Source organism: Varroa jacobsoni, unplaced genomic scaffold (assembly GCF_002532875.2).
Source record: "Varroa jacobsoni isolate VJ856 unplaced genomic scaffold, vjacob_1.0 scaffold_213, whole genome shotgun sequence".
Taxonomy (NCBI): Eukaryota; Metazoa; Arthropoda; class Arachnida; order Mesostigmata; family Varroidae; genus Varroa; species Varroa jacobsoni.
The window spans coordinates 65667-78259 of NW_019213115.1; the positions used below are offsets into that span (position 1 = coordinate 65667).

At 40.7% G+C, this 12593-nt stretch overlaps 1 protein-coding gene across 4 annotated transcripts in view; it reads left to right on the forward strand.

Annotated features, from left to right (window-relative positions):
• LOC111273674 (uncharacterized) overlaps positions 1 to 12593 on the forward strand; it is a 62462-nt gene that overhangs the window by 26908 nt on the left and 22961 nt on the right. For all 4 annotated transcript variants that reach the window (XR_002687983.2, XM_022855517.2, XM_022855518.2 and 1 more), the window contains exons 2-4: positions 5180 to 5362; positions 9182 to 9589; positions 12146 to 12373. Coding sequence is in view for 3 of the 4 variants with exons in the window: in XM_022855517.2 (XP_022711252.1) it covers positions 5180 to 5362; positions 9182 to 9589; positions 12146 to 12373 (819 nt within the window). In the remaining variant the exon portion in view is untranslated. The remainder of the gene's footprint in view (positions 1 to 5179; positions 5363 to 9181; positions 9590 to 12145; positions 12374 to 12593) is intronic.

Consider the following 12593-nt stretch of genomic DNA (forward strand, 5'->3'; position numbering starts at 1 on the left):
TAACTATTCAGACCATCAACTATTTTATTAGCCATCACTTACCATTCTCCTACCCCCCCCCCCCATTCTTATCCGTTTTTTGTCGTTGCTTTGCCTTCTTCACCGACGTGTGTTAGCAACAAAATGTCTGAACAACGTGTCGCTTAGACAGACGTTTTCATCCTTGGCGTAATGTTTTCTTAGCCTTCAGCAAACGCTTTCCCGCGCCCGCCCCTAGACGCTCACCATTGTCGTAAGAATCGCCTCTCGTACCCATCATTTTATCTATTTACCCACAATCTAATAATGCATCATTAGCACCAGTGGCAGCAACAGGAACAGCGTGTCTAGTAAACGCTGTAACAAGATGTGTCTTTTTTTGCCCCGATTGGAACAGAAAGATGCGCGAGAAGGTGGTTCTACCGTTGTTCGCTAGTGTTTGTGTCACGTTGACGCGCTAAACAACGCCTCTAGATCGCCATTTCTTAACGACAAGCTACCGCAAGAAAACTACTAATAATAATGAATGGCTGTTTTATAGTCCATGAGCGCATCGCGGCGTTAAACCCTGGTTTCTCTTGTAGAAAGTCAAAATGCGGCTGTTGAAAACCTACTTCTGTCCTCTTCCGACTCATAAGTAAAGCGGGCTCTTTTTCGAAAAGCAAACTTCTTTTGACAACTTAACAATAAATGGAAAACAGTAAATGTATTATTTACCAATTCATGTTGAGCGTTTAATGTTGATGAAGTGAATTAACCGAAAACAATTGAAAATTGTGTTTTAAAGGACACTGGGGAAGTTCCCGCGTTGCTTTGTTCCCCCCACCCCACTCCCTCTACTTTATGTCAATATGGTATATTCGTTTGTCTTATAGTGCTCCATTTATGTTTGGAAGTTCTGGTAAATACCGCCCTGTAAGTATGTGATTAATATTTAATTTGAAAAGGAACTTCAATGCAATTACCGGGTCCATTCGAATGGAATGGACCTGTAAAGACGATAGGGGGTAAGGTTCCGTGCTTTACGTTGTTCGTTTCTATTTTTCAGCAAAATTGTGGAAGTCGATGCGCATTACAGGATTATTTGCCATGTCCCACAAGTCTGCTAGAGAGAATAATTACATAGTATGGAAAAATACAAAAAAGAAATTATCTGCCTATCGATGTAAACCCAAAAGCCATCATTGATGGGTCTGCAGTAGTAGAACCTACGGATGGACCTTTCCCGATGCGTTAACTGTCACCCTGTGACTATGAGAAACAATACACATCTATGGTTAGGACGGATATCATCATGTGACGTTTTGATGACCTGGCAGGCACAAAAATTTAGGTATTCTAATACCAATAAAGCTATACTGAACAAAATCTAAGGGGTTTCTCTACAAGTGCAATATCTGCGTAAAGTTAGCCAGGTCAGGTCGATTCGGATTAGTGGACGCGAACGTATCCGACAAATATAGCCTGCTGTCAAATTTGCGGCCGTTGCAACATCATTACAAAGTGGCGTCCTGCTGAGACAAGCAGAGCTCACTGTTTTTTATTGCAGGAAATAAGTCTCATGATCGTTTTTTGGGTTGGTTAATCTCACACGTGATTTATCGATCGAATCATTTCGCTGAACTTAACAGTAGAAAAGTTGGGAGTCAGGTTGTATTTATGTCACCGTACGCGAAACATGGAGAACATTATAGTATGAAATTACGAAAATGAAAAGAATTAAAGTTTATTAATGTCATGAACCGCTATATGATGGGCTTTTTATTGTTACCGTGATCAGAAATGATACATGCTAGCATAGTTGTTGCCCTGTCGAAAGTATGGAAGTTGTACGAAAGTATGGAAAGCATTCTAACGCAAGACGAAGGAAACTTTTTGAAGGAAAAAACGTTCGTATATTTACTCGTTTGCCTCGTACTACCAATATAGCTTGCTTTTCTTTTATTTTTCAGCAAATTCACGAAATTTATATGTACTACCTGTATATTATATATACAATATATTAACTTCCCTTGTTCTACAGTCACCTGTCTTCTATTTAAGTTTCGTTGATTATTATGTTTAGGTTTGGCTATACTGTTACGAAATAAGCAAATGATTTGGTTTATTACTAGCTATAGATAACGATGGCAATTAGAAGAACGTTACATCGTGTATTGATGCCAACTTCTTTTACGGCCTGTCGACTTACTGCTACGCAGTTTACTGTTTCAGTATTCCAATACAATTCGCTATGCAAGATACACGTTTTCGTGATGTAACATTTTGCCGAAATAACTGTGATTAGTGCTCCTGTAACCCGTGCAAAATGGCTTGAAATTAAATTGAACTTACCACCCCACATATGTAGTTGACTACTTTGTCTGTCAAGAGAAATCGAACTTGTCTATTAACAGGGGCGCAGCGCAACTAAGCAGACACAGCGATGCATCAATCTCTAGAATTGATTGTAAAAGGCTATATGCCCCGTCTGCAGGAAGAGGCCTACATGTAGGCTTTCGACCCCTATGCCTACCAATTACACATATGTCGCCTTCATTACGTTCAGTAGAATCTGACCTCATGTAATCCCTTAACTATTCACCTGTTTGTTTCAAATAAGACTAAAAGAATCTCAATTCAGCTATTATTAGCAGCTTTCCATAAATGTGAACGGGAAATACTAGGCAGAATTTTCCTTTGAACTTCCCGTCCAGTTCGAAAAATTAGATGATACTGTCTTCATTCAGAGACGGGAACGTTCTCGTTTAAACATGACATTTCACGCACGTACCTTTTCCATAAAGAGAGCATGTTTTTTCCATGCTTTGATATTGGAAAGCCGCCGCCGCCGCCGCCGCCGCCGCCGCCACCGTCATTAACAATGATAAATCCCGTGTCTCTTAAAAAGCATTGTGGGTCCGATGCCACCTTTTGGACCGTTGTCTCAATCAATACGCATTTGCCCATTGGCAAATCTGTGAAATCGGTAAATAATACGTAGCTTTTTACTGTGCTCGATTCAGCACAAGCTTCTATTAATAACACATGTCACTGGCAATTAGCAGAAAACGTTACCACTGCCTTTCTATCAACTTGCATTGTCATGCAGTGCGACCAACAACATGGTCAATACGATATAGTTGATTCTTTAAGTGTCTGCCTTTAGACATAGCTTTTAGACTTCTTTCTCCTATTTGAATACCTCATTACCTGCTTTATACTTTTACTTTGGCTTTATACAGCGGATCAAAGAATGATAACATGGTTAACGCCAGCCGAGACACAGTGGTCCTTCTTCATCACTCACTAATGGTCCTGTTACGTAAGTCATGTAACTTTCATTAGACAAGGTAACATAGCTCTACGTTAAGTGTTAGGACACGTGGGACCTTTACCGGCTTTTCGTCGGCCACAGCATCGTAGTAGTCGTGTAACCTTGTCGTACGAAGTTTTTAATAAAGAAAACAGAACTGGGTGCTTGTATTAAGGTTTTCCAACTAGATCCCAAGGAAATAATGACCATGTTATTTGTGCTACAAATTATCAACCATCGTCGCGGCGTCATCAGACGTAGAGATGATCTATTGGTGAAACGGGAATGATATACACGTATCTATACTTTGTGTAAATACGTGGATATCATTGAGAAGCAGTTACTAGATATGATTTATAAGTGACGGTGTAGTTCTGCAAAAAGTTATTTTTTGTTTAAGCGCCTATCAATGGAGCCTCACAGGGTTTGCATAACTTTATATACAACCTTCTTTCTTATATATAAAATTATATATATACCTTAACTTTCTTAGGTTGGTGTTGAGGGGCGTACGATTCACACAGAGCACATACTGATTTTCAAATTCAAAAAACAAGGTTTTGTATGATATCCCTATGAGCAAGTTGCGACAAGGAAAATAGTTTCAGATAAACGTGACGTTTCTTTCATTTCGATTATCTTCTCTCTATTGAGACTGTATGAGTTCTCTAAAGCGTAGCTTACTTTCTGATCTAAAATTTCATCCAATGAAAAAACTCATTGGCATAATTGCGGTTACCAATGCGTACTTGTTTATCATACTATTTTGTCTACTTTCGTATGGATGTGACGTTTATCCACATAGAGGAAAGCGTTTACCAGACTGTCCCCTTTTTCTCTCCTGTGCATTTTTGTCGATACGTCGTCCTCTGTTTGGTATTCTCGTTGTTCGCCGGTTCCCCGTCGGATCATAGTTTCCGTCGCACTCAGACGGCTGCGCCATTTCTCCGTTTGGCCACTGATCAAATATTCAGACAGTTACGGACAAGTTCCATCAAAGCTTTTCGGCGGGGCTAAAACATACGACTCGTTGCGTATGGGAGCACGTCCGTTTAATGGCAACGTCGTTTATGGGCGAAAATGTAGATGGATCTACACCGTTGCCACTCCTATCGAGCATGCATATTCGTTCATACAACCATTATACTGTGGACTGTGACGCCGCAGTTGGGCTGCGCTGAGGGTGCGATACTCGTCAATGGCATGGAGAAAATGATGCCCAGCCCCAGGATCGTCTGGATCAGCTTGTTGTGCTACGTCGCATCGCACGCTGCAGTATCATCGAGGTGTTCTTATCAATTTATTGGTACCTTATTTATCAAGAATTGCAGTGTGCTACGGCTTATCAGATGCAGCTCCTTTGTAAATTAGAAAGCTTGGGTAAAATCGTAGACAAGATACTCGAAGATCCAGAGGGAGGATCTCAGTTGGTTACAACGCTGAACATCCGTCAGTTCGAAGAAGGAAGTTTGAAACTCGTGCAACGTATAAGTTAATGAATGTTTTATGTGCATGACTTGTGTTTTGTATGTTCCTGTTGATATCGAATGGAATATGACTTTTCGAAATGCTAATTTAACGTAAATGGTCGTCCTAGCTGAACACATTTTTACCAACAGAATCTTTTGGTTGCACTAAATAGATGTCTGAGTGCGACTTGTTTTTTTTTTTTCTTTAAATAGAGTTTGCCCCACTGGGCTTGAAAAAGAATAAATTGTTAATAATCGAAAAATATACGTTATTATAGTCATCATCTTATATAAAATTACTAACGTGTTTTTCCTCTGCTGCAATTCCTGCGGACCTCTATACATAACGCCTGTTCGCCTCCGTGTATGTGCCTGGTGGTTCTCGGGTATTGCTGTTTGTGTTTCCTTTTGTTTATTATATAATTTTGTATTTCAGATGAGCGTACAGGGCGGTGGGGGCACTGGGCCCTCGAATTCATTGAGCGGCGCTCTGAGCAGTCTTCCAGGGCTGAGCGCAGGCCACGGCCCGCACGGCCATCCTGGGGGGCAGCGACAACAGGGTCCTCACGGAACAATGATGCCCCTCGGACCTGCGCCGCTCGCCGTTCAGGGAGCTATGGTGCGACAATACACGAATAAAGCAAAACGATGTATGGATTTAGATACGATCATACACAGACACCCGAGCCGCCTCACGATTTCTGGCCTACAATTCATACAGAAACATACATATAATGTATATATACATATATTCATTCACTGGGTTGTCGAAGGGGTACTAACCGTTTTTCATAGTCCAAAGATGCCACTTTCATCCTGTAAATATCGAGGCAAAAGATGTTTCTCGTAGTAGTTGAACGATTACGGAGGAGGTTGATACAAGTGTTAGGAAAGCTGAGCAGGGCCAACACGTGAGTAGTCATAATATCGTCTAGCAGTTAAACATTTATCACTAGATAATTCCAAGGAAAATTCTGTGTGAAATAACTTACTTAATTATATTTCCATTCGTAATGAAATCGAGCCATTTCTAGGGCGGACACGGGTGATAAAACGTAAGTTACATACGACAACGATACGCGTATAAAAATAAAATTTAAGAAAATGTGCACTAAAAAAACCGCTCGTCACAATCTTTCTTCCAGATACCATAGAAGCTCTACAGTGGTAAAATTGATAGTAGTTAGCAGAAAAATGGCAGAGGATCATTGATCGAAATGGCGCATATGTAACTTAATGGTATTATAGCAAAGTATAAAAAATGTTTGCTTTAAAACGGGCAATGCTTTTTCGATAAGTCAATATGTTCAGATTCAGCATTGCCACAATTCAGTTACCACTAACATAAGCATTATGACCGCATTAAGGATTGTTATTAACCGAGACGACCGCCTGAACCAGGGAAGCTACAATACGACTCCCGCTGGCAACGCCTGCAGCCTAAATACGTATAGGTAACATTAACATAAACAAGCTAGCAAGCCTGTAACGTAGTGGCAATAAGAAAAAAATTAACACGTGTTTATCATAAAAAGGAATAGAAATATATAGATATGTTTGTTACAAGTCGAGTAGGAAATTTTAGAGGGGCTGCTAATACGTTTGAACCTTTGCAAAATATTTACCTTAAAAAACTTAAAGTCAAAGTTGGTGCACTAAATTAGCATTTCCTTTATAGAAGAAATTCTTGGATTGGTTTGCCCTATGCGAGAGCAAAAATCAGGCTACTTCACATGATTTCCATGACTGTTCGGTTGTTCAATCACGAGTAATCAGTCACTGTGGCATTAATACGGCCCAAGGAAGGCCTGCTCCCAGTAGAAATTAGGAGGTAAAATAGATGGGATAAGCGGGAAAGATTAGCTAGAAATGGGGTATGACAAGATACTTGACGTGTCCTAGGTGGCCGATCTGTCCTGGCTCAATTTCTACAACTTGGGTGGTGTCTGTGCAACAAGCCTGGTAAGCTTATCGGTTGCGTGTTACCCACACGACAGAAAGCTATCTATTATTATTATCATAATAATAATAATAATAATATTAATTGCAATCATATGCTCATCTTTGATCGGAGGGGACTTACTTGTACAATGACCCAACTCTAATTTGTAGAAATCCGCTTACATTCTAGTCATTATTCAGTGGGCTATGTTAACCTATTGGCCTCGATCGATGTCTTTAAGAATAGTTATCCTGTGATATTAAATCATCATACCCTTTACCGAGAGGTTTTTCGACAATTAATCCAAGTTTGATCCTAATAAAACAGTTTTTCTTTTTTTTTTTTGAACAATTTCGAATTTATGTTTCTTATTATTAATACTTGCTTAAAAAAATATTAACAATAACATAATGTTATCATCAAAATAAGTTTATCACGTTCCACTATTACAGTTCGTTGCTTAACTTTTTCTTATCGTCAACAAAAAAGTACCCATTACAAATTTGATTGATTAGAGAATTGTAAGTATTGATTTCGTTCCCTTTCTTTGTTCTATTTCCCTTCAAAGTTTCTCATTCATTATGTTGTTGTTCCATGGACTAACTCTGTTCGAACTTACGGTTCTAAGAACGTATCAGGTCTGGGCAAATCGCAGGACCTGTCAAGGCCTAGTTGTTATTACACATACAATTCTATCCGTAGTGATCCCGTGATGTACAGCCACCCACGTTAGCTTTCAGTTGTTGTTGACCCGCTAAGAATATGAACTTAGATACCTTATGGAGAAAGCATGGCCAGGCAATAACCTCGTTGCGTACGTACAAGCAAATGCGACGTACATTTATCAGGCCCTAGCTACACTCTATTTTGGTACGTAGAACGCATGCAGCTACTGATACATTGAGCAAATACCGCTTGGGCACCATGGCACTAGGTCAGATGTGGTGCTAAAATTGAAAATGTATTCAGAATATAATTGTGTTAAGTTATTCAATTAGAGACAAAATTACAACACATACACAACGCGGCTTCTTCTTGGATTTAGCGTACACTGGTCTGCCGTATCAGTCACAGCGAGGATGAATGTATAGGTTTTCTCTAAAGCTATGCAATTTGTATTAACTAGAGGCGTTTCACTGGATCCAGCTGAAAATACGTACGAAATGAGTAATTAGAGTGCTGTGACATACTATTTACGCGTCCGAGGTCTGATCTTTTAGCGTATCCCTGATAAGTCCGACAGCGTTCTGTTGTAGGGCCCTGATCAAACATACGAATCCTGCTTGACTGATACTGGCCTCCCCATGGAAACATCGAACTCGCTCATACCCGATTTTAATAAGTGCCTCTAAATTTTTCAATTAAAATCTGATAATGTTAAACAGAGCCGTAGAACTCAACGCTATTCATTCAACATTTACTTATCGTTACAGCCTTGGTTTTATCATACACTTGTATGAAGTTAGAATCGAACTTCTATGACAGTAATAAGTTATAGCAATAACAATATTTACCACGTCAAGATTTTAGGCAATAGTTTAAGGTAAGATGGCCCAGCTGTTTTAATTACTTAGACTTAGTATGTCATTCGACGTATTTCTCGTATAGGTTATCATAGCATGGTTAAATTTAGACTGGGGCAAAAAGGTTGGATATTCGGGACACTGAGGATCACATTACACCCGCTGCTAGTTTTATCCCATGTGTGTATCGCTATCATATTTGTATCACACAACAGCAACAGCTGCCGCAGCAACGACGGGGCAATTTGAAGTGGAGCACGGTGGGTGGGTGGGCATTGTCGAGTGACATTCGTCAAGGAAATAGGGCAGCTATATGTCGGGGATGTGCTGTTCGAAATCGCACGCTCAGGTAATATAATCCCCTGTACAAAGCGATTTGTGAAACGTTATAGAAGAGGCCGACTATTATCACCAGCGCCACACCGTCCAATATAGAAAACATTTCTCCTTCGGCCTTTGGCAAATTTGCAGTCACGTCATAGAACCACAACTCAATATGCACGTATTTTCCATGAGGATTCTGGAAATCGGGAAGAAAGAAGCCGACGAGTTACAACTGTTGTGATAACTGATCGTATTATATAGCTTTCTTCAAAAAATTATTAACGTAAATATCATTGTTTAATATATCGAGTGGTCCTCCTCCGTATTCCCAAACAGACAGAGTTCACAATTGAGCTAAGAGGATGACATCAGTTTTACTTTTGGCGCTTAACATTTTCACAATTTTAACATATGCATCTGATACATTACTTCAAATAAAGCCTACATCATTATTAAAAAGCCTACATGTATATATATATATATATATATACATATAGGCTTATATAGTATATGCATATATATTTTAGAGACTTGTTATATATATATAACAAGTCTCTAAAATTTTCCTACGTCGCCTTTTCGCGGCAGAGACTTCTTATCTGGTAATCTTTCCTTTCACCCACCCATTTTTCGTGGCCACTTCTTACAGGGCGTTCCACAACAACCTCAATCGCAACATCATCCCGGACAACAGTTACCCCCTCAGCAACAGGTGGTTGTCCATCAGCAGCAGCAATTGAAACGGGGCACTGGCCGACGACGAGCGTCTGATAACCAGGCTGCCTCGTCAGGTTCAGGTCCACCATCCGGTATTGGAGCAAGTTCTGCTTCTTCTGTTGAGGATGCGGGAGCGACACGAATGCTTGTGGCTTCGTTAGGTAGTGGACATTCCGGAGGCCACGGTGGCCATTTGGGTGGCCAGGCCGGCGCAGGTCCTTTGTCTGGTGCAGGTACCACAACCGCCGGAATAATGTCGAGCGCAAATAGCGCGGCTACTGCCTCGATGCAGGGATCTCAACTCAAGAAATGCCTCAACGAGAAGCATCGGAGAGAACAGGTTTGTTGATATAGTAGCGATGATGGGCGTCTTTGGCAGTTGCCGATCACGGTAGATCTAGGCTTTTGAAAATGTTTTATTAATTAGTTATGCGTAACCATCTTGATCCTAGTCAAATTATAAGTTTCATCATATCTGTATGCATATCCTATAGAACTGTAGTAAAGAGGATCTTTTTGCAGCCTGAATCCCCTGAGATATACAAGCTAGGCGAGAGGAGAATGTCAATTCCGGACTTGCTATGTTCTTCCTAACGAAAAGCCTCTAGAGAGAGAGAGAGAGAGAGAGAGAGAGAGAAAGAAAGGGGGAAGTTGGGTACGATGCAGTATATAGTTGTCAGTTGAGTATTTAATGTTTAGGCTACAACAACAGACCTTTTCTTGGTATTGTCGGACAGTTCATTAATGCGACTCCCCCGCCACGATCCTTCGTTCGCCCTTGATTGTGTCAGACTGATGATTAAGGACAGAAGGTTACGCGGGACGACGACGACTGCGCTGATTTTCATATTTATTGTATACAAATCCTATTAAAAGCAAAGCGAGCAACAGAAACCGGCCATTGACTGCAGCAAATACGTTATACGACACTTTACCTGTAGCGGGCCACTGCTGTGCTCTATCGGCTGCTATTGCCACTACAGTTAGGTTGAGCTATGATGTTCGAGGCGGGTAAAAAACTGACGACATTATCACTTATGGTCAGCATATTCGTACGAGTGTACGGCAATGACTCCATACGACTGCTTAACTGGGGGGTACGGCGATAATTCAGTTCAGGGGGGCAGAAACGTCAAGGGGAAACAATTTTCGCTTCTTGTCCTACAACCCCATGAGAAATTCATACTGGGTTTAGTTTGCTCTTACAAGGCGTTGGAAAAAAAGACGAACAATCTAAAAATATAATTATCATTCGCGTAACTTCTGAAAAGCGTTGGGTGCCCGTCTCACTATTGCCAACAGAATCGATAATGACAAACATTATTGGGGGCATAGTGTAAAGCGTTGATAAAAGCGGTTAACGCTAACGCAGCTATTTTTTTTAAGCTTGAGGAAAAAAATGTTTTTACTCTTTCTCTCGTATCATACTGTAGCAGCGTATTTGTTGAAAAAGAAAAGAAGCTTTCTTTAAGATATAATACGCCTCAACGCTATCAATATGAATACTAGAAATTCTCAAGCCCAACGCTTTCCCTTATGATTAGCCATGAGCAGCTAATACTTAGGTTAAGTTTGTGCTTAGAGTCCCCATACCCACTTAAACGTCATTTTTACCATTTGAGAGATTCGCCCGCTTCCTTCGCCTCGAGAGACGACGTCTCCTTGCACTACGACGGCAACGCTCTCATTGACTGTCGGGTCACACGCGGCCGCGAAATCCTGCAATAATCTGCTTAGATATGCTTGGCTCACTCGTTAACTCCGCTGATACACGCTTCAAGAAGGAGCATTTGCCGGAAACGGCGCGCTGTGCATACGTCTGGATTCATTGAGCGTCGCTCTCCGTAGTGTATAGTGGTTACGTAGTCATCGATCGATAATCGGGCCGATTTTGCCTCCAGTTCCGTACGAGATCGAAGGCCTCTGGAGGATCTGGTCAATTGTAGAAGGAAGTGTATGAGGCGGTGCGTGTTCTAGCTCTGATTCGTCAGAAGTTTTTACTTGTTGCTTTATGACACGACATATCGCATTGCAGTGTTCTATTTATGTTAACTACAGTAAATTAGCCATAACATGTCGCAGAGTTAATTATGACTGGGTCAGTTGTTATCTTCTTTTTAGCGTTGAAAAAAAATAACGTCGTCTTTATTCGTTCTATCTAAACAACTCCTACAGCTTATACGTTCTCGGATTAGGGAGTGTCACATAGATTTTTCTTATTGTACATGTCATATTGCATAGTTTGTTTAGGTTCAAGTAGCAACTGATAAAAGTTTATCATCTGGCCAAGGAGCTATACGACTGAATTGATATAGTTATTTGCTTTTTTCAACTTTATCCAGCTAACTTTAACTGGAGGGAACCTGCGCCATACAAATAGTTTGACATCGTTATATAGTGCTAAACAAACGTATAGCACGCTTGCCCCATTGCACGTATTGGCTATTTGTCAATATTTAAGGCGCTATAATTGTTTTCAGTCGTCTCGGTGAGGCGTTGAAGAGAAGCGGGCGTTCGCTACTGTTTGAGTGGATGGCCTTTACGAATGTTGAAATGTACAGAGTGTTGAGAAGAATTCAATAAATAAAATCATTGACGGAACACAGTACGACTATCGATCTTTTCCGTAAAAATAGTTATCAGTCAAATCAGAAAACCTGCGTTACAGACTCTTGTAGGATAACTTAGGCAGCGGGCATGGCTCGTTCGGGATTTGACACGCGGTAAATTCAACATAGTTATATAAGTTACAGTATGCCACCCATAGAAACTGCTAAGTATGATTATTTCGCACATTTGTACACATTATAAATAACTCCCATAGTCATTAAATGTGTTTATGGAACGTGATAATTAGCTGAATTTATCTCTTAATTATTTCATCGTCATCCTTTAGGAGAACATTTACCTCGAGGAGTTAGCCGAGCTGATCTCAAACGTTAGTGCTGAGTATGGGAACACCTCAGCGCCTGTTGGAGGAACGCCAGGCGTAAGTGGCGCGAATCCTTTATCTGTCAAACCCGACAAATGCGCGATCCTCCAGGAAACCGTTAATCATATTCGAAGACTTCAAAACGACCATGAATCCCTCGGAGGATCTTCACAACATGAACTGTCATTACAGGTAGGATGAATTTGATGACTCCGAAAGCCTCCGGTGCATCTATTATACACGTTTGCCACACCTCGCTGTTATCGATTTCTACAGGCTTCTGTCGGAATCTTTTCATGTTCCATCATCTATGTGCTCTCCACGTTTTCATCCGCTTTGACAAACATAGTTTCCTGTACCGCAATTTCTAGGGAAAATAACTCCAAACAATGATACAATTTAGGGGTAATAC